The sequence below is a fragment of the Aspergillus saccharolyticus genome (assembly GCF_003184585.1).
Source record: "Aspergillus saccharolyticus JOP 1030-1 unplaced genomic scaffold BP01scaffold_45, whole genome shotgun sequence".
In the NCBI taxonomy this organism is placed as follows: domain Eukaryota; kingdom Fungi; phylum Ascomycota; class Eurotiomycetes; order Eurotiales; family Aspergillaceae; genus Aspergillus; species Aspergillus saccharolyticus.
This window is the reverse complement of record NW_020290655.1, coordinates 160,449-179,929: the sequence shown is the minus strand read 5'-3', so window position 1 is coordinate 179,929 and position 19,481 is coordinate 160,449. Positions and strand designations below refer to the sequence as shown.

The 19,481-nt window shown below is 51.0% G+C and overlaps 4 protein-coding genes across 4 annotated transcripts; 2 read left to right on the top strand and 2 right to left on the bottom strand.

The window, feature by feature from the left end:
• Positions 1-1,129: 1,129 nt before the first annotated feature.
• BP01DRAFT_376933 (translation initiation factor 4B) lies at positions 1,130-2,875 on the bottom strand (the record flags this gene model as incomplete). The annotated part of the gene is made up of 4 exons (XM_025576978.1): positions 1,130-2,202; positions 2,257-2,547; positions 2,611-2,691; positions 2,821-2,875. The coding sequence occupies 4 exons, from the start codon at positions 2,873-2,875 to the stop codon at positions 1,130-1,132; spliced, it is 1,500 nt and encodes a 499-aa protein (XP_025427594.1).
• Positions 2,876-5,767: 2,892 nt separating this feature from the next.
• On the top strand, positions 5,768-6,451 carry BP01DRAFT_305469 (uncharacterized protein; the record flags this gene model as incomplete). The annotated part of the gene is made up of 3 exons (XM_025572196.1): positions 5,768-5,885; positions 5,949-6,065; positions 6,141-6,451. Coding segments are annotated over 3 exons (546 nt in total), but the record flags the coding sequence as incomplete, so codon positions are not given.
• Positions 6,452-7,378: 927 nt separating this feature from the next.
• Positions 7,379-16,726, top strand: BP01DRAFT_426251 (FMP27 family protein). The gene is made up of 4 exons (XM_025579784.1): positions 7,379-12,398; positions 12,450-16,391; positions 16,445-16,545; positions 16,606-16,726. The coding sequence occupies exons 1-4, from the start codon at positions 7,773-7,775 to the stop codon at positions 16,667-16,669; spliced, it is 8,733 nt and encodes a 2,910-aa protein (XP_025427592.1). The 5' UTR covers positions 7,379-7,772; the 3' UTR covers positions 16,670-16,726.
• Positions 16,727-17,351: 625 nt separating this feature from the next.
• On the bottom strand, positions 17,352-19,440 carry BP01DRAFT_360254 (ribosomal N-lysine methyltransferase). Its single transcript, XM_025575879.1, has 6 exons — positions 19,203-19,440; positions 18,507-19,139; positions 18,387-18,444; positions 18,238-18,300; positions 18,014-18,125; positions 17,352-17,858 (listed from the first exon to the last, which is right to left on the bottom strand). The coding sequence occupies exons 1-6, from the start codon at positions 19,341-19,343 to the stop codon at positions 17,468-17,470; spliced, it is 1,398 nt and encodes a 465-aa protein (XP_025427591.1). The 5' UTR covers positions 19,344-19,440; the 3' UTR covers positions 17,352-17,467.
• Between the last annotated feature and the right edge of the window lie 41 nt (positions 19,441-19,481).

Genomic DNA, 19,481 nt, shown 5'->3' with positions numbered 1-19,481 from the left:
AGTGGTTAAGGGAAAGTTAAATAGCTTCATTAGCTCCGCGACATTCGGGGAGGGGAGGGGAAGAATTGGAGGGGGTTGCGAAAGAAGCAAGGAGAGGGTGGGCTGAGCTGACAAGTTCACTGCAGTTCAATTCAGCTTACGCTGTTTGGTGCTAAACTCGACTAGGTAAAATATCGCAGAGCTGCGCTGTCAGTGCAGGTGATTGGCATAGCAGGAGATTAAGTACCTAGTAGGGAATAAATTAGTAGTCCCTATCAACACAGTCGTATCTTATCTCTATCTCATTGCTTCTATCTCCTTCAAACCCACCCTCGATGACTACCTCCGTCCAATAGATTTGGAATAGGCCATTCTATTATTGCACTAATCTCAAGTAAAATCACATGGGCCCTAATCTGAACATGGCAAAGACATACGTGGACAATGCACTGGCATAACGGGTCATTGATGCAGGGTGGTGGCTGAGGTACTAGACGATGTTGCCGGGTCATTCAGGAGATCCCCCCCCCCAGCTTGCATGTCAGCCATCAGATCTCTAAATGCCATCGGTTCACATTTTCAAGAATTCCGTTGCTGGTACACGCTCCAGCTCAATCAAGCACAAGAGCAGGACCTCAAGCGCCGCTCGTGGATCCCGAATGGGGTCGACAATAAAGGGCGATATGGCAGCACGATGCAGGAGAGGAGAGGGCATAATTCAGAAACAGTTAACGTATACATTTCTTCCTTCACATCAGCCATCATGATCATTGGTGTATAACAGTTCATCCACGTACATGGGAATAGCTAGCTCAGAGGAAACCGAAGAAACTAGGAAAAGGGGAAAAGGAAACTTTTCGACATGCTTGACTGAGAATAATAACCAGGCTTTGGTCGAAGACCGAGCCGGAACAGACAATCGGAAGAACAAGGAAGGGAGAATGGTCAAAGACGTGAGGACAACGGGTCATCAAAACAAATTAGCCACCGACATAACCAAAACGAATCCGGCTATTTGAAGAGAGTGAGCGCATGGAGAGATGTCGGATCCAACCTACGGCCAGGAGCCAATGCCGCAGGCCGGGATGCTCCGGCGGTAGTAGCGCGATATTTTGGTCAGGTGATGAATAGCTCTGGGGTATCGATGAATCTATGCGAACGTACGGCCACCACGGCGGTTGTTGCGCTGTCTCCCCGAGCCAACCGTGCTCCAGCCTTCCTCATCAGCTCCAGCCGGGGCCTCAGCGGGAGCGCTCCGCCAGCTACCGTTGGTCTTGCTGGCAGCCGCATCGGTGGCAGTCTCGGCGCTCTTAGCAGCCGCATCCTCGCCCTGATCCTGTTCAGCCTTCTCGCCACTCTCTTCCTCACCGGCCTGCCGGAGGATATCAAAGTTCTTGCCACCCTGAGGAGTATCGGCAACATCTCTTCCGTTAGGGTCAGCCGTGGACACCGGCTTGTCGCCCTTGCCCTGCTCCTTGGAGACGCGCTGCTTGTCGCCCTTCTCAGCCTTAGCCTTCTCTTCAGCCTCCTTCTTCTGGCGGATCGCAAGTTGGCGACGCTCCTCAACCTCCTTCTCACGAGCAGCGGTATCAATGGGACGAGCTCCACCGAAAATGCTGGCCTTGGATTCGCCGCCGGCAGCGGGGCTTGACGAGGACTCAGTCACAGTGCGTTTCTGAAGGTTCAACTTGGGCCGGCTGGGAGCGGCAGGCGCGGCAGGGGCAGCAGCAGGCGAAGGGGGGTTGCTCGGCTCCTTGGCCTGATCGGGGCGCATCCTGGATCGCCAGGAGTTGTCGAGCTCGGCAGCCGTGGGCGTGCGTTCTTGGCGTTCCTGGAATTCGCGGCGGGGAGGGCGAGAGCCGTCCTGAGAACGTCCCTCATGGGAGGGCCCCTCGTGGGCGCGTCCCTCACCCCAGGCGGGGGAGCTGCGTCTGAAACCGGGTCCTCCTTCGTTGCTGCGAGGACGACCTTCTCTCACGTTGGCGGGAGGAGAAAGAGGGCCCTTGCGCTCCCAGTTGTTGAAATCGCGGAACTTGCCGTCGCTTTCAAAGTTGCTGCGGCGGTTGCTACCACCACGTTCACTGCCTGCATCGGACATGTTATCCATGTTGCGCCCGAAGTTGGAGCGGTCGAAGTTGGAGCGCTCGGGGACACGGCGCTGGGGGGCTTCCGGAAGAGGGCCCTTGCGAGTCCAGTCAAACTCCTTGACATCGCGTTCCTTGGCTAGGGGGCATTGTCAGCCAGCATGTACTAACATCCAAGAGTAGCGACACCTACGGGGCTCAGCAACGCTGACACGGATCGCTCTTCCCTGAAGAGTACTGCCAGAAAGGTCGAGAGCCTTCTTCAGGCCATCGACAGTCTCGAACTCAACGTAACCGAAACCTTTAGGGGTCTTGTTCAATTTGTCCTCCACAACACGGACGTTGGTCACGCCGCAGTCGGCAAAGAGGTCGGAGATGTCGGCGGAAGTCGCATCGAAGGACAGGTTGCCGACGTGAGCGGTATACGGGGGCTGAGTCGGAAGAGGGAGGGGCTCTCTCACGGCGTAACCGCCACGCTCGCGTTCTTTCATCAAACCACGTCAGACAGGATATCCCTCCATGTTATCTTGCAGCCAAGGAACCATACCACCAAATCCATTACCGAAGCCGGCAGAAGAAGAAAGCCCAGCAGGGCGACGGTCGCCTCCGAAGCTGGTCGAGGCAGGGGCTGGAAGGTCATTAGAAGGAACGGCATCTTAATGAGACTGAGGGGCTAACTCCGACCACGTACCGGCTATCAATCATCGTCAGGTTAGCAAGTAGCGAGAGATATCACATTCAAACGACGAGCACTTACCAGGCAAAGGCATGTCGTCCATCTCATCGGCCCAAGAGCCAAGGGCTATATTCATCAGTCAAAAGGCCATCCCCGTGGGGGGAACGGGCTATCGATGAGGACTTACACTCATCAGCCAAGAAGTTGCCTAGCGACATCTTCTGGGCTTTCTGCTTTCCGGGCGCTGCATAAATAAAATAGCCATCAGTACCAGTGACACATCTGAGGGGTAGGAAGAAGTGGGTTGCGACAGTGCGCAGGGCCACAGAGAGGGGTTGCAAACGAACCCATGATTGCGGTTGTTCGAAATCGGGGAAACGCGCCAAGGGAAGTTCCTGTGCGCGTCTCGGGGTTAAGGGTGAGTAATTAGATAGAAAAGAAGACTTCCGAAGTAGAAGTCTTACGAGGATGCGGAGGATGACGTTCAAGGGAGGTTTTGGTGATGGGATGTGGGTTGGGGATGCAAGAAGCTCCGCAGTTTGGAAGAACAGAGGGGGAAAGTAGGTTTATCCGTGAGGATAATTTTTAGTGATGACACTAAAAAAAGTCAGCCTCCCAAAAGTGTTGGTGCGGCTTTTGGGCCTGCCGCTGCTCTCGACCCAACCAAGTAAAGTCCCGAGGGCTTTTTTCCCCTTCCTGTCTGTTCCTCCACTTCATCTCCCCTCCTCCGCATAAAGAAAGACTCGGGAGAGGAGAGCTTTAGTAGTATGTATTCTCTGGACTGAATTTGTCCTGGTTCTTTTATTATTTACTCTGAATTCTTCCTTTTCAGATATCTGATGAAAAAAGAACACTTTCCTCAGCGGATTCCAATTCGTCAAGTCAATTGCTGTGGAAGTCTTTGTTTCCTCCCCCCCCCCTCCCCCTTTAGTGCTTTTTCTTCTCCACACATTCTCATATGAGCCAGTCATACGGAGTACATACATTTCAATGTTTCTTGTAGTTAAGCCGGCATTCTCCATCACGAGGACTTGAAAAATCATCTGCAGTGCATCTGAGGGTTACTATCTTGGAGCAATTCTTTTGGTGTCAAGTTGTAGTTCTTGGCGGAATCATCTGCAACACTACTGCATGGAGACTTCTATCAGACTATTCAGCTTGCGCAAATAAGGAAAGAAATCAGGTAAAACTCCCGCATTCTTGTCATTTTCCATAGCCCTCTGTCACAGCTTCTAGCTCCCTACTTGCTCTGAGCTCGTCGCGGAGAAGCAAGGTTCCCTACCCGCGGTGAAACAAAGAGAAGGAAAAGAAAATCCCGGATGACCTGCAGCCACTCGAGGTACTGCTCTAGCGCCCGTCAGTACAATAGGACAAAAAGTATGAACCATCGTAGGTTCCTTCGCAAGTCTGCATGATCAAATTGCTTGTATATGGTCAGCCAACTCAGTACATGAGAAGAGTAAAGCAAGACCATTGCTTTTATTGCTTCGCTAGCATGACTACCGCGTAGTGGGTCACATCTGGCATCACAGGTTGCTGAGACATTACGCTGTACCCCGCGCAAGTAGGGCAAGCGAAAGTTTGTGGTCTTTGCGCAGTCGTTATCCTGAACCATATACCCTTTCACCCACTTGTCCGAGCGTGGCAATATAGTCGCCGTAAACATCTGCCCCCAGGACGCGCCGCTCGCCCTGAGGTTATCAAAGTACTAATGTCTTGCGTCCAGATGCAGGTCATGCTTGAGATGGCTGCAGCATATGGACGATCCGGCCGTGACCGATTGGCCTCATTTAACCAGTTGTGATCTGCTTTCATGAACTCGGTGCAGATAGTGCAACCAATACCTGCCAAGCGACTGGGTGCGCATAGTGTTTGTGGTAGGGCAATCTCAGGCTTGAACAATCGATTGCATGAAACCGCTGCGATTCCGCTGATGCGAAATGTGGATGGCTCACGCGTACGCAAATCACTTCGTCTGAATAGAAGCAAATCAACTCAGAAAAATGCCTATTAACATACGCATGATATTAGCCACAATGCCAGTGTAAAAGACTAGATCTCAGGATCGAGCAACCGAGTCCCATGCGCGAGGAGTCAAACAGTCTATAGCTCAAGGTCTTGGATTAGTTCGTGGCATGATTGGGAAGCAATTCCCAACGTCGTGATAGAATTAGACTAGCCATGCAAAGTGAAATCGTTTAGGAGGGGTTGACTTGGAATATTCACATGGTAAGCCAGACAGTTGTTCGGCACTCTTTCTTGTCATCCTCCGCACACGGAGGATCAGGACCGCAGAGGTAAGCATGGCTTCAGCCAAGTGACCTTATTGAGCCAAGCCTGCTATGTGCGTCGCTATCAGCATATATCGAACCATACCATAGCGCTTGCCATTGAAGAGAGAGGAAAGAAGTCAAGTTCAGTCCTTGAGGTCGACGACTGGACCCGCTTGAATTGCGGGCAGATCGAGACCCGCTGCAGTGACATCATCCGCCGTCCGCATTGGGCCCCTTTCCGGATGGTTTTGTGCTGTTTGTCTTAGATCGATAGGATTTGGATCTCATTAATTGAGGCGAGAGCAGTTGCGAGTACTATCACAAGGGGAATGAACATCACCCTCTATTGACATGACCAGGAGAAGCTCTTCCTGGAATATATTGGATGCATAAATTATGCACGGATTAGTATGACAAAGCAGCATCCGTAACTTACGGCGGATGTCACGTGCATACCTGTGGCTTCTCAGACGATAACCAATTACTCCGTCAAATCGCCAGGCCAGTAAAATTTCTACTTACGAAGTGTATCTAGAGGAATCATATTTGAACGATGTCGACAGCCCGCAGCATGAGTGACAAGGGCCAAAGCAATTCTTTGTTTCCCATCGTGAAGGCGGGAGCTCTGAGCGGTTAGTCCCATCATAGCCCATGAAGCCTCTACGGTTATACATAATTTTTCTACATCAATTCATCAAGCACGCATGTCCCTGGGCAGCATGGCGAAACTACAAATGGCTCACTGACATACCACAACAGGCTCTCTTGGACTTGTGTATGGAGGTGTTGCAGGCGTCATCCGGTCTCCTAATCCGGTGATCCATTCTCTCTCTTATGGTGTTCAGTGGGCTGCAACTGGGAGTTTCTTCTGGTGTAAGTGTTCCCTCTTGGCTCCGTGTCGCGTTACAAGAAGCAGAGAGCTGAATCCTCTCACAGTCCTGAGAGACAATATATTGAAGCTTCATTTTGAAAACAAGGCCGATTCAAAGCAACTTGCTTATGTCAGCGCTCTGTCAGGGGGTGTTTCTGGCGGCACTGTTACTCGATTACTAGGTATGTCGATGGATACATCCCTCCTGTTGTCATTGCTGGGGAACACTGCATGAAGGTACTAATGCGGGGCGTCAGGGGGTCGACTAATTCCAGGAGTGGTGTTCTTTTCGGCACTAGGCTATTTGGGTCAAAGTACTTATAATGCGATCGACGCATGGCAATTAGAAAAGGCCAACACGCCATCGAAGCCGATCCTCCAGCGGATCGCCGATTCGAAATGGATTCCGCTCAAGTCGCTCTCAGATGACGACTACAGGGGGATTCTGCGTGAGAAGCTCCTCAGCATTGAGGCTGAGATTGCCCTTTTGGACGAAAAAATCGAAGGGCTTGAGAAGCTCAAATCGCAAGGGTTGGACTTGCCCTCGTCCGACTCTGAAACCAAATGACTAGAGAACTGAGTCTGTCGTTTGCTACCACGAACGGCCTCGCCGTGTTCGAATGGTATGGGATAACAATCCTCTCTTAGCTCTTGGACCAGCTAAAGGTTGCTTGTTGCAGTCCTCAAATGGAGCCGTGCGGATCACACGGCCATTCTGTCAGTGGTGACTGTTCTACAGGAGCTCACCCTGTGGGATGAGCTCCCCTAGAACTCAATGTGATCGCAGCATCCGCGTCGCCCCAATTGCCCACAACAGGGCAGTGAACATCACTGTGTATCATATGCCCCTATCGGCTTCATGTGTATATTACTCGACTAGGCATATTCCACTGAAATTCGCTATTGAAATGTCACAGCTTGGTCTTGGCCCTATCTTGAGGCCATGTGCTGGTATCTGAAGGCCATGAGACTCGATACAGAGGAATTGAGAAACTACATTACTCCGTAGGTTCATCGGATCAGGGACCGCAACTCTTGTAAGGGATGCAGCATGTGGTGCGGTGTAATGGTTGTACTGTACCTCCATGCAAGAAAGACGCCAGATGACACGAGTGGCTGATACAGGGGGCATGGTCAGTGTGAGTACCTGGTAACCCAATGGACCATGCAGCTCTTGTGTGGGAATACAGCTTTGAAATCTCCGCCTTTCGACGGATGTAAACAATCTGCCAGAAGATCTTCTAACGAACTGCTCCTTAATGACGGACAAACCCACCGTACCAATCTAGGTACTACTTACAGTACACAAGACAGTACGAATGGATACACAGGATGGAAACTGCCGAGCCAGCCGGACGGTCCGGCCACTGGGCAAAGTGGGTGGCTTTCCGCTTCCAGTTCTGCCCGCCTCGGGTTCGACCTTTCCCGCCCTGACAGCTGGTTGTATTATCCTTATTCTTCCCCCAGTGTTCCTTACTAGTTGTGATTGTGCCCTTTTGACATCACTATTTCCCCTCCCCCATTCATGATTTGGAACGCCTCCTCTTAACAACAACAAAGACGAAGAGAAGCATGACTGACTTAAGACTGCACCGTCTCTGTCGCAACTCTTCTCCGGCTGGTCGGCACGTCTCGTATTAACGGAGACCTGTCCTTCGCCGGTTCCGCAGACCGAAACCCCCCTCCCTCCCTCGAACATAGGAGAGGATCGCGGGCTCGATTCCGGGCTGTCCGTGTAATCGGAATCGGCCATCTATCGTGGCATTCGATAGTCTTCTCTAACTATACACTCCTATACAGATACCGAACGACGTCCCAGCATCTCCATGATTTTGGCCGACGACTCCCCGTCCTGTGCAACCGGTCACTACCGCTGATCGCGAAATACGATGACGCTCTTCAGTCCGACCACGATTCTCGTGGGCCTCCTTCTCCTATACCTCCTATCCTTCCTCATCTTCGCCATCGTCCGAATAGCGACAGGAGTCTCCATTCAGCGAATAGGATATTTTTCTCTCCGTCGAATTACCTACGTCCCGAAAGATGGCGTGCAAATCGAACTCCGTGGCCTCGGGCTGTCCTTACATCCCCCGTCGTTTGCGCAACCTACATGGCTCAGCCTCAAACTTACCGAACTTAAGGTGACGCTGGACCCGTCAGCCCTAGCGAAGGGTCGCAATGCAGAAAATCGAGTGGATGCCTTAGAGCTGCAGAGCCCTTCGGAGGATGATGAGTCGAGCAAGGACACCACGGAAAAGGAAGGGCGCAACCTCAAGCAGCGGAGCAAGACGTGGAAAAGTTTGACACGCATGAAGGAGCAAGTGAAACAATTACACCGGAAGATTCACTGGCTGAAATTGGTGGATGTTGTGGCCGTCAATACCACCATCAATGTGGTTGAAGCTGGCCAGATTCAAGTGGGATCGCTGTCCTTAGGCGTGGATACCAGGCGCAAGATGGTCGACCGGGGGAAATTATTTCGAATGAGGAAAACTGACACCGGGGAACAGAAGCCCGTCGAATGGATCATGAATGTGCAGAATGTGCTTCTCGCCGTCGATGGAGGCGAATCAACCGAAGTGCTGGACAATGTTCGGGTGCATATACATGGTCTCCTCCACAAAGAGCTGGATGGTCTCAGGGATGCGTCGATAGCGTTCAAGGTCGGAAGGATGCATATTCCCTTTGATGACTTGATGACATTCATGCAGCGTGTCAAAAAGTCAAAACAGTTGCCAAAGGGACCTGTGGACAACAACAACAACAACAACAACAACAACAACAACAACAACAACACGGACGACGAGATGTCATTTGCCGATTTCGTCGAGGAGCTTGATCAGCCCGGCAGTAGAGATGATGCGATCATGCAGACAGTCGCGGATTCGAAAGAGTTTGCCGGGTCTATACTTCGTGGAATCCAAGGCATTCAGGTAGCGCTCAGCTTTTTCCGCCTGTCTCGGGCTTTTCAACCCACATCTGAAAAACAAGGTCCCCTGTTTCTCAATGTCGTGTCCCACGAGATAGGCATTGATCTACACCGAATGGATCAACAAAGTCCTGCCCACCGGATGTATTTCCAGCGCAAGGACGTAGCACATCAGGCCCTTCTTGCGGCCATCTCCCTCTCAGTCAGCTTGGACGATGGCTCGGGTGAAAGCGATAACATACTATATATCCCCATGGCCACGACGACGATTAAGACTACTCTACCTTCCAAGACCATCAGCTCATTCGATGATTACAACCCGGAGGAGCGCAACACCAATATTCTTTTCGCCAATTTGGTGGTTACCTCACCATCCCTGGACCTAGAACCAAGACAGGTTTCTAGACTCCTTGAGTTGTCTCAGACTCGGAGGCCGTCACCCAGAGGCAAAAAGAGAGACAACCATCGTTTGATATCGCGCTTGCTGCCCAAAGCTAGCATCAAAATGTCCATCCACGAGCCCGTGGTTAGATTTGTCTTGCCGATTTCAAAGCCTGCCGATACTTCCGACGATGACTATAATCTCCTCATCTGCTCAATATCTGCTATCTCGCTTGACATTGAATCTTCGCACTCGTCGGAGGGTGGGGTACATTATTCATTGTCTTCAATTTATCGAGTGGCCTCACACAAACTCTACTACCAGACTCCATCTGGTATCAAGCATAACCTCCTTACGACTGAATCACTGGAGTTCAAGGTGCTATTGAGTGCTTCTCCCGAGGTACGCGTTATTGCATCAGGCAACTTGAACACTGCCTCTGCGCACATGGTCAATGACGAGGTGAATCGCGGGATTCACGAGGTCATTGAGCAATTTCAAGCTCAGACAAGGCACAGAAGAACGGCTTCTGTGTCCATTGAAGAACGAAAGCCCAGTCTTTTGAGGCGCGTTCCCTCCTGGTTGCTCAGGTTTCAGTTTGAGGCGACCGGTCTCAGCGTGGAAATCGCCGGCGTTGATGCAAGCGTCTCATCATTATCTCGTGGTGTCTCGTTCCAGCTGCAATCATGGACTGCAGATTATAAAGCCCAAAAGTCCGAGCCGATCGCGGTCAGCTTCTCGAGACGACGTACGCCTAGTCATTCCACGATAGGTGATGAATCGTCTTTCAGATTTCCCACATCACCTCCGAGACAGAAGCTTGGTGTTGCTGCAGACGGTCGTCGACTTGCCATTCATGTCCGAGGGTTCGAAGGCTTTGTTATCGAATCGGAGGATTTCCTGGAGGCTGAACCTTTCTTCTCCCTCCCGCGGTTCGAGGTCGCTTTGAGCACCATGAGCGATCGTCTTGGACCGATTTTCAACATCAACTCCGTTTTCAAAGGTGTTTACATGCAATACTCGCTTTACAGGTATTATTGCCTTGGAGTCGCAGTTTCTGTAATCAAAAACGCTTTCATGCGAAGACCATCCCCAGGTGCCGACCAAGAAGCATACCAAGGTCTGAACGATTTCTCTTCGCCCCCGTCGCCACGAACTTCGTCAAGAGGAGAGCTTGTCACCGTGGATGTCAGAGCAACAGTTATCCAAGTCAAGTCTTTTCTTCCTGCAGATCCCCCCATGTTGCTGCAGATCTATGGGTTAACAGCGGGATCTCATCGGCTCTCTACTCCTTTTGTCCGAGCTCATCTGGTACGGCTGCATGCTGAAGCCCCCAAACTCAAAGGAATTTGGGCAAGAATCATAAGCATGAACAATGTCCGGCTTGATCTGCGCAAGATGAAACTAAAGCAGGGTACGAGTATGGTTGAGCAGAAGTCCGTCGACATTTGGGCGGATTTCATCCGTCTGGGTGTCCCACATCATATGGTCATGCATCGTATCTTTGACAATTTCATCAATACGTCCAAGGCACTCAAACAGCTTCATCACAGGTTCAAGGGTCATTCGGCTGAATTCGGATCAGCAAGAGGCCCAGAAGACCCCAAGAAAGTGCCTAGAATCTCCTTGCGCAGCAAAGCCTTGCTATTTGAGATGGAAGATGATGCGTTCGAATGGAAACTCGGATGTATCTACCGAACCGGTCTGCTGGAGCAACGCCAGCGCTTGGCTCGGGAAGAGGCATTCGAACTGAAGCTCCAGAAGATCAAGGAGACAGATCAGCGGCGCACTTCGTCCAGGCTTCGTACCAGGTCAAGCCACCGCACTCTTCGCAGTGAACGTCACAGCGAGGAGAGAAGGAGAAGTAAAAGTGCGGATGCTAAGCCGCGGCGGAGCTTAAACGAGGATAAGCGGGGACGAGACAGGAAATTCCGATACGACACTGAAGGTGCTGCTTGTCTGTCGTGCGAATCCAAGATCTCTGCCGGGAACGCGTGGTATCGGCTTCAAGAGCACAATGCCCGTTCTTGGAAATCCAAGATCGACTCCGCGCTGCGTTTTCAGGGCACGTCTATTCGGGAGGTGCGGAGCCTCTTTTCTGGTGCTGATGAACCCCCAGACGATGTACAAGAGACAGAGACTGTGTTGTCGATACCCAACCGACCTGCCCTTCTGTCCGCCTTGATAAGTGACGTCAATCTTGTGGTAGACAAGCCGTTCTTCCCTCTGGAAGACTATCCTAAATTCCTCCATAGCATCGGAAAGGGCATGCCGATGTCAACGAAGTATGCTTTGCTTGTTCCGATGAGTATCCAGTTGGATATGGGCGAAGCTCGGGTGAACCTCAGAGACTATCCTCTAGACCTTCTTCACATACCAGCTCTTCGACCCGGCCAATCCCCGAGATTATCGAGCTGGTCGCTACGAACAAACTTCGTCATTGCCGAGGAATACCGCGATCACAAATCTGCTAGACAGGTCAAATTAGAATTAGTCCCTTCGACCGAACTATCAGACGGTTCGATAAGTCCGCCTTTCGCGATCGAAGTCTGGCGATCTGTCTCACCTGTGAAGACATACTCAGACCCTACCTTCGAAATTAATACCAGTCTCCCCACGAGCATCTCCTGGGGCATGTCTTACCAACCGGTCATACAGGACATGATGAAGATTATTGAAGGCTTTACGAAGACCGAGATCGACCCATCCGATAGGGTTGGCTTCTGGGATAAGATCCGGCTGAGTTTCCACTCGAGAATTCGGGTGGTTTGGAAGGAAGACGGAGACGTCCATCTCCGTCTCAAGGGGTCACGCGACCCATATGTTGTCACTGGGTTTGGAGGCGGTTTTGTAATGTGTTGGCGGAAAGATGTCAAATGGGAGATCCACACTAGCGACGATCCAATGGAGTTCATGAGCGTTACAAGTGGGGAATACGTGCTGGCAATTCCCGACTACAGCCATGAAGCACGGTATATGGCCGAGGCCACAGCCCAGGATCTCGAAACGACTTCGGCTTCCAGTGATTTGAAAAATGCAGCCCACTTCAAAAAGGTCGTCATGAAACTGTCAGGTGATGTTCGCCTAGTTGCTGGTTTGGTGTTTGAGCGCAACGTCAACGAGAATGAACGGTCATTCGAATTCCGACCTCACTACGATGTTGTGCTTCAAAATCCATTGCTCATCGATCCAGCGCATAAAGAAGTAAGCTAGAAGTTCATGAGTGCGAAACAATTCCAGCTAACCTATCACCAGAACTATGATGCCTACCGCGGCTTCCGCAGTAACCACATTCATCTCTCGATCTCTGTTATTGCACCAGTCAGCCGGAACTGGTCGGTTGACTCCGTTCAACCCTCTGCAAGCTACAATACCGTGCACTTGAGTCCGCGCTTCTTCACGCATTTTTTCAATTGGTGGTCTCTCTTCTCAGGTGTCATGTCACTTCCGGTACGACAGGGACCGCTGTGGCCGGGCATCACGAAAACGAGCAAGAAGTTCAACCGTCATCTGGCAACTGTCAAGTACAAGCTGCTACTTGCCCCACTCTTTGTTGCTCATATTTATAAGCACAAGGATCGCGAGGATTACGCGGAAGATGTAGTGACAGCGACTGGTATCAAAGTCCGGCTAGACTGTTTGAAGCTCGATATTCACCAAAGAAGAGAACAAGTCAAGACTCAAGCTAAGGGCCGTCTAAAGCAGACCAAGGCGAGCGCAATGCGAATCAACCAGGGGCAATTAGACCTGCAGGCGGCAGACTTTCGTGCTGTCTCTGCCAGCATTGAAGGCACAAACCTGGATGACATTGAGAAGAATAGAGATGATATCCTATCATCCTTCCAACAACCCGTCGCCTCTGTGGATTTATCTCGATTCACAATTCCTGACCAGAATCTTGACTGGATAGACATGGATGATTTTGTGGAATTGGATTGGATCCTGCCTCAAGAGTCGAACCCTCGAACTCAGATCTTACCCCTGGCATTTACACCACGTTTCACCTACTTCCGTCAGACAGACCATGGCCAGACAGTTCCAGATGAAACAGGCTATAGCAGATTCGGAGACGAACCAACTCACATTTGTGTCATGTCTGAGAATAACGAACCTCGCCGTGTACAAATGGAGTTGATTAGAGATCGCCTGGTTTCCGTTGAGGCCCAGATGCGCGATTGCCACCGGTCTATTGGTGAGCAGGAACTTCGCATGGCGAGGGAGGTCGACCATGATCCCGAGTTGCGGAAGCAGCATGCCGATTATTTGAGACAAGCAGAAACGTTGACGCGGAGACGAGCTTTCCTGACAGCTGGTTTGCAGCGCCTTGAAAGACAGATAGCCCGTGAGGAGAAACAGCCAGTAGACAAAAGCCCTGAAGCTTTTGCGAACGACAGCGCTTCAAAGATGGGTGCTGACTCAGATTCAACGAGTGATGCCCGGGACGCCGACATGGACGGACTTTTCTCGGGCCCTGATGATGAGTTAGCAAGCGATTTCAACAATCGATTCATCATCCACAATGTCCAGCTGAAGTGGAACAATTCCCTTAGGAATATTATGCTTCGTTACATTCACCAAGTCAGTCAGCGACGTGGTTTTGTGTACTACATGTCTCGGCGGGCAGTGAAGTTCATTCTTGACATCGTCGAGGAGCAGAACAAGAACAAGCAGAAGCACTCAAAACTGTTCCGCTCAGCGTCGAGACGCCCCTCAGATGTTCGGGGTCTCGTGGATAGCGATGATGATGACACCGTCGAGGATCGCATTGAGCAATTGTTGAATGATGCAAAACGCTTTGTGAGTGCGGAAGAGCAAGAAAACCAGGAGCAGCAGAAGCCAAGCACTCCTGCGTCAGATGGCTCTAGCGAGAACATCGCGCCAGAATTCACGCCCCAGAACAGTTATCATTTGCGACTCATTGCCCCACAAATCCAACTGCAGAGCGAGAAGAACCAGAAGTCCGTTTTGCTGGTTGCGGCGAAGGGGATGCAACTGCAGGTTATCTCTATCATGGACAAGGAGCGAGTGTCTGATGATGTCAGCGGTCTGGTACAGCGTCGCTTCTCGCTTTGCATGGATGGAGCCCAGTTCTTCGTGGCAACACAGAAAAACCTGATGAACCACCTTCAGTTCTATGCAGGCAACAAATACGGCAATTCCCCAGGCTCAGCGTGGCCACCATGGTTGACCTTGGAAGCAGTGTTCGACTTTGAGTTAAATCCCTTTGGATTCTCTAGAATTATTCAGAAGACTTCGGCGAGCTTACGATATGATAAGTACAACAACCTCCGTCTGAAGTACAACGAGGAAGTGGCCAAGGGCCAGCCCGGGCAACCGCTTGACATCGAGGACCAGGAACCGAGGATGGACTACATCAGTGTCGACTTCCCTCATTTCCGGGCCATCTGTGACTCGGCCGAGTATTACTCCATGTATATCATTGTCTTGGATCTTTTGCTCTACAGTGAACCGCTGGAAAAGGTTCGCAATGAGCGTTTGGAGAAGATTATGCTCACTTCCGATTTCAGTGACTTGAGGGGCGCCCCGGAAATGGTCTTCAAGCTCCAGGCCCGCATACGACACCTCGAGGAGATCAAGGAACATTTCCAAATTCACGCCAAGTATCTGGACAAGCAGGGCTGGGAGGATCGTCTAGTCCTTGAGAAAGACCTTACCCAATGCGAGGATGAGCTGTTCTTCTTGATGAAGGCTATCACTAGTTCCCAAAGAAAGATCGATCCGACCATGTCAAAAGCGCATGGAATTCTCCGCTGGAACATTTCTGCTAGTGAGGTCGTGTGGCATCTCATGAAGGATCAAAATGAACCACTCGTTGAGTTTCAATTGCGGAATGCTGCATATGATCGCACGGACAACAGCGACGGATCGAATCACAACGAAGTTGCTGTCGAGCGACTGTATGGCTTGAACCTCCTCCCAGATGCCATCTATCCACAGATCATTGTTCCCTATCTTGACCAGGCTCGCAACCTCAATGGCCCTGATGACTATATGATCAAGGTCAAGTGGCACATGCTAGAGGCAGTTGCCGGTATACCAGTTGTGGATGACTTCGAGGTGTCGCTCTTCCCTATGAAGGTCCAACTGGAGCAGGTGCTCGGCCAAAAGGTTTTCGAGTACATGTTTCCTAATGTTGGGTCGACCGCTTTCGAAAATGGCGGTTTTTCGCCCTTCATGATCAAAAACATGAAGCCCATCGATGGTTCGTCCGACTCTGAGGAGGAAGACCGACCAAAGACATCCCCTGGGCTAGAGCAGAGCGATATGTCGACTGACGATCTGTCCTTGAAGGGAACTGGCGCCATTGAGTTGAGGCTTCAACCCACACTTTCTCTGGTGGAGGAAGGCAGGCCTCGGTCCCAGCATCGCCATCTCAAGGGCCTTGCACTGACACCCATTCACAAAGATAAAGACCCAAACCTGTTGATGCGTCCGTCGACGAGTGGAGCGTTGAGCAAGAAGAGATCGGTCGACAGTCTACGGATGTTGTCAAGACAGTCCACGGAGAAATCTCTGGCTAACACCACCGGAACGAATTCTACCGGTGACGAAAAGTCCAAAAAGTTTGCTCTTGGGAGGGCCACCAAAGGCAAGAACAAGGAAGCGCCTGACGACCTGGCGCAGATGATGTCACGTGCGTCGAACTATATGACGTTGGCTCATGTCAAGGTGCACGACGTGGTGCTCTGCCTGAGCTACAAAGGCAAGGGAGACCACAATCTGGAGGATCTCCACGACTTTGTCTTCCGACTACCGGTGCTTGAGTACCAGAATAAGACGTGGTCGAATCTGGATTTGGCTTTGCGCCTCAAGAAGGACGTGATCAAGGCTCTGATCTCGCATGCTCCCGCGATCTTAGGCAACAAGTTCTCTCACCACCGACCTTCTAAGCAGCAACAGCAGCAGCAAAAGCGGTATCGTGAACTTATGAGCTCATCTCAGCTTCTACACAACTCGGATAGTGTGGCGCAAGCAACGTCTGATAAAGCCAGCAGTCTGACAAGTGTCGACTCCAACAGTGAATACTCAGAATCACAACGCTCTGGACATTCAGGGACACTGCCGCTTGCGCGGTCAAATTCTCTCGGGTCTAGCATGCTCAGCATCAACGAACCAAGTGGAGTCCTATCGGATTCGCGTTCGGCGAGCGAAGTCGATGTTGATGCCCGATGGGAGGTACATTCATTCCGTTCACAAGTAATGGTAAACTCCGCTGACTGGTCATATAGCAATCCCGTCGACTAGTCAATCCTCCCAGCCGCCCAATGACTTCGGGTCAAGCACTTCCTCGATCTCAGACCACCAAGCTCTGGGATGGACCAGAAGAAGGGTAAGCTCATATGGACTTCGTGCACCGTGGTCCTTAGAAGGGAAACTAACTTCGCGGTAGTTCTAGCCACAAGACGACATCAATTCGCAACTTTGGCCGCAAACTCATGCCTTCTCGAAAATAACCTCCCAATTCGATTCAAGTGGAAGACATCCATCAGATGTCGCCCGCCCCCTAAGTCATTTGCCCATTATCCTTCTATCCTGACTTTCAGGACCTTACTTGTTGCACATCGTTGCCCTTGCATTTGCCATGTGATACCCCAATGCAGTGGGTCGTATATAGGCGTCAGCACATCGGTATGCTGTTCTTGCCATGGAGTCGGTCGGTCTTATCCGGTGTTTGCCTGAGGATTGTGATTCTTGTTTCCTGCAAACTGACTCTTTCATCCAACCTTATGATTCCCTTTCCCCTGCACAATATCATAAATAACCTAATTTCTATTCTTCGATTTCAAACTTCTATGTTCGTGTTTCCATTACAACCTCTATTTGTTTTTGATCTTCCGACGCTAGGTCGCTTGTTTACATCCTTTGCATGGATAGGATGACGGCCGTCTGAAAAGGAGCTGCGTTCCCGGGTAATGCGCGATGAGCGCATTAAACATATGGTGTCTTTGGTATGGTTTGTGGGTATATATAGGGATAGACGGTGCAATAAAAGATGCTCTAGGTTTTAAGAAGCTTCGGCTTTCGTGATAACTGTTTGGAAGATTAGATCTCAAGTCATTGCATAATGTGCTGAACGATGACTCGCTCTCGCATAGCAGCAAGTCAGCCTTCACGTCCACTCATACAAGCTGATTTGTTCCAGGTTGGAGTATGCGCGTACTATGTGAGTCTAACAAGATACATATCTCAGAATGTATGACCCCAAATACCCTGGACCGTTTGAATAAATCACCACACCACCTCACCTCCAGCTACCCATCCACCACGCTAGCACTAGCAATCGCCTCCAAACCCCCTTCACACAACGCCTTCACCTGCCTCCACCTCTCCACCAACATCTCATACCTCCCCCGCTCCCACTCGGAAATCGCCACCTTTCCCAACATCCCATCAATCCGCTCAATCATCACAGTACATTCCTGGCGATACACCTCGATCCACCCCCGGATCACTTTCGTGGTTTCTTGTAAAGAGAACCCCCGCTGCGAGCGCCCGGTGATCCATAGTTTCCAGTCGCGGCGGTTCATGGTCTTTAAAGCGGCTGCCGCTTGAAGTTTTGTTGGAGTTGGTGTTGGTGTTGTAGAGGATGATGATGATGATGATGATGGGAGGAGGGGAGGGGTGAGGGTGAGGTCGAAGTTCCTGTTTTGTTTTTGGCGGGTTAGATTTAGATCTTTTTTTGCGGATGGGTCTGGGGGTTCCTGGGTGTCTAGGGTGTCTCGATTGGATGATTTGGGATGGCTGTGATATAGAGTGGATTGGGACGGATTGATTTATTATTGTCGGACATATCTTACCCGAAAAGATCCTGAGCTGCCAGATCTTTCTTCTGATCGATCGTGAGGTCTTGGAAGATGATATCATCGAGGTAGATAGTGTCAGAGGGGTTGGTGGGGAGGTAGAATCCATCTGATTTTTTTTTTCGATTTTGCGGCGAGGTGGTTGTTAGTTAGGGCTTCGAGTGGATTGGATTGGATTGGTTTTGAGTTGGGTTTAGGGGGGAGAAGGGGAAAGCGCTTACATTCGACGAAGAGGAAGTCGTTGGAGTGGGCGCCGTAGCTCATGTAGATCTCTTCACCTTGTTCTGTTTTTTGTGGCTTAGTTGGTTCTGAGGTTGAGGTGTAGTTCTGAATAGGGTGGAGAATTGTGGTTTCAAAAGGATGAATTTACCGTATTGGCGGGTTGCTTTGAAGAGGTAGTTCTCGCCGGTCCAGATGACTTCGCATTCCTGTTTGAGACACCAAGAGATATTAGTGGAGTGAGTGACACTGGGCGGGAAAGAGAGCTCACGTCGTCGTCGGCGTGGTTGAAGTAGTCCGCGAACGGAACCATGGCTATAGCGTCATTCCAGTCCTCCGGCTCGTCTTTGCCCGGTGAAACATAATAGAAGCTCCGCGAGTTGATGATGCACCAGTAGTAGGCGAAGGTGCGCCAGTCGGTCTCGGGGTACACGGTCCGAACATGCGTCCATGCGCTTTGGAGACGTTGCTCTTGCTGGCTGAGGAGGTTTTGATATCGGGTTTCGTAGTCCACGCCGACGGGCTCCTTTTTGAAGGTGTTCCAGAGCCCAGAGATTGAGGGAGGCAGGAGGCTTGATACTGGTGATGACGAAGGCGTGCTGCTGCTGCTACTGCTACTGCTGCTGCTGTCGTCGTCGTTGGGCGTACTTTGGACGGCGGCATTAGACTGTCGGAGATGCTTTGGCCAGAGCACGGGCATGGTCTCCTCGAATTCACAGAATTCCGGCCATACCTTGCGCCATGGGTCGAGCTTCTGAAGCCAAGCAGCATCTCCGTGCGCCAGAAATGCAGATAAGATGCAGTGGATGGAAGTGCCTGCCGGGAACTGCTCCACAAATGATGATGGGATGGAGTCGATGGTTAGCATTGCTGATACGGGCACTCGCAGCATGACCTCATTTTCCTGGAATCATGTTAGAGAGTACTATAGTCATTTGCTCTAGACTCCACGGGCTCCCAGACATACTTCTATCCTCCGAGTCGCTTTCATCCCCAAGCGTCGGCCGGGGAATCGCGCTGGTGAGATGCCATTGATCTCCACACCTTGGGATTTGGCCCATTGCTTGAACGCAGCATGTTCCTCGCCGGGTGTATCGTCTACTGCCATCTTCAGCTGCCTCTTTGAGCACGATTCCCGTCACTCTTTGCTGAAAAAGAATGCAAAACGAAACCAAGAACATTGCGTGGATTGCTGTAGTTCTTCGCGGCGCGATTAGGTAAGCGGATCTCCCACTCATTCCGTTTC

Excerpts from the sequence above, each read along its gene's own strand:
- BP01DRAFT_426251 (XM_025579784.1), top strand. The coding sequence starts at position 7,773 with ATGACGCTCTTCAGTCCGACCACGATTCTCGTGGGCCTCCTTCTCCTA. Across the intron at positions 12,399-12,449 it reads TCGATCCAGCGCATAAAGAA|AACTATGATGCCTACCGCGG; the intron begins GTAAGCTAGAAG and ends ACCTATCACCAG. Across the intron at positions 16,546-16,605 it reads TGGGATGGACCAGAAGAAGG|TTCTAGCCACAAGACGACAT; the intron begins GTAAGCTCATAT and ends ACTTCGCGGTAG.
- BP01DRAFT_360254 (XM_025575879.1), bottom strand. The coding sequence starts at position 19,343 with ATGGCAGTAGACGATACACCCGGCGAGGAACATGCTGCGTTCAAGCAA. Across the intron at positions 19,140-19,202 it reads AAGCGACTCGGAGGATAGAA|GAAAATGAGGTCATGCTGCG; the intron begins GTATGTCTGGGA and ends ACATGATTCCAG. Across the intron at positions 18,301-18,386 it reads CAAAGCAACCCGCCAATACG|AACAAGGTGAAGAGATCTAC; the intron begins GTAAATTCATCC and ends CACAAAAAACAG.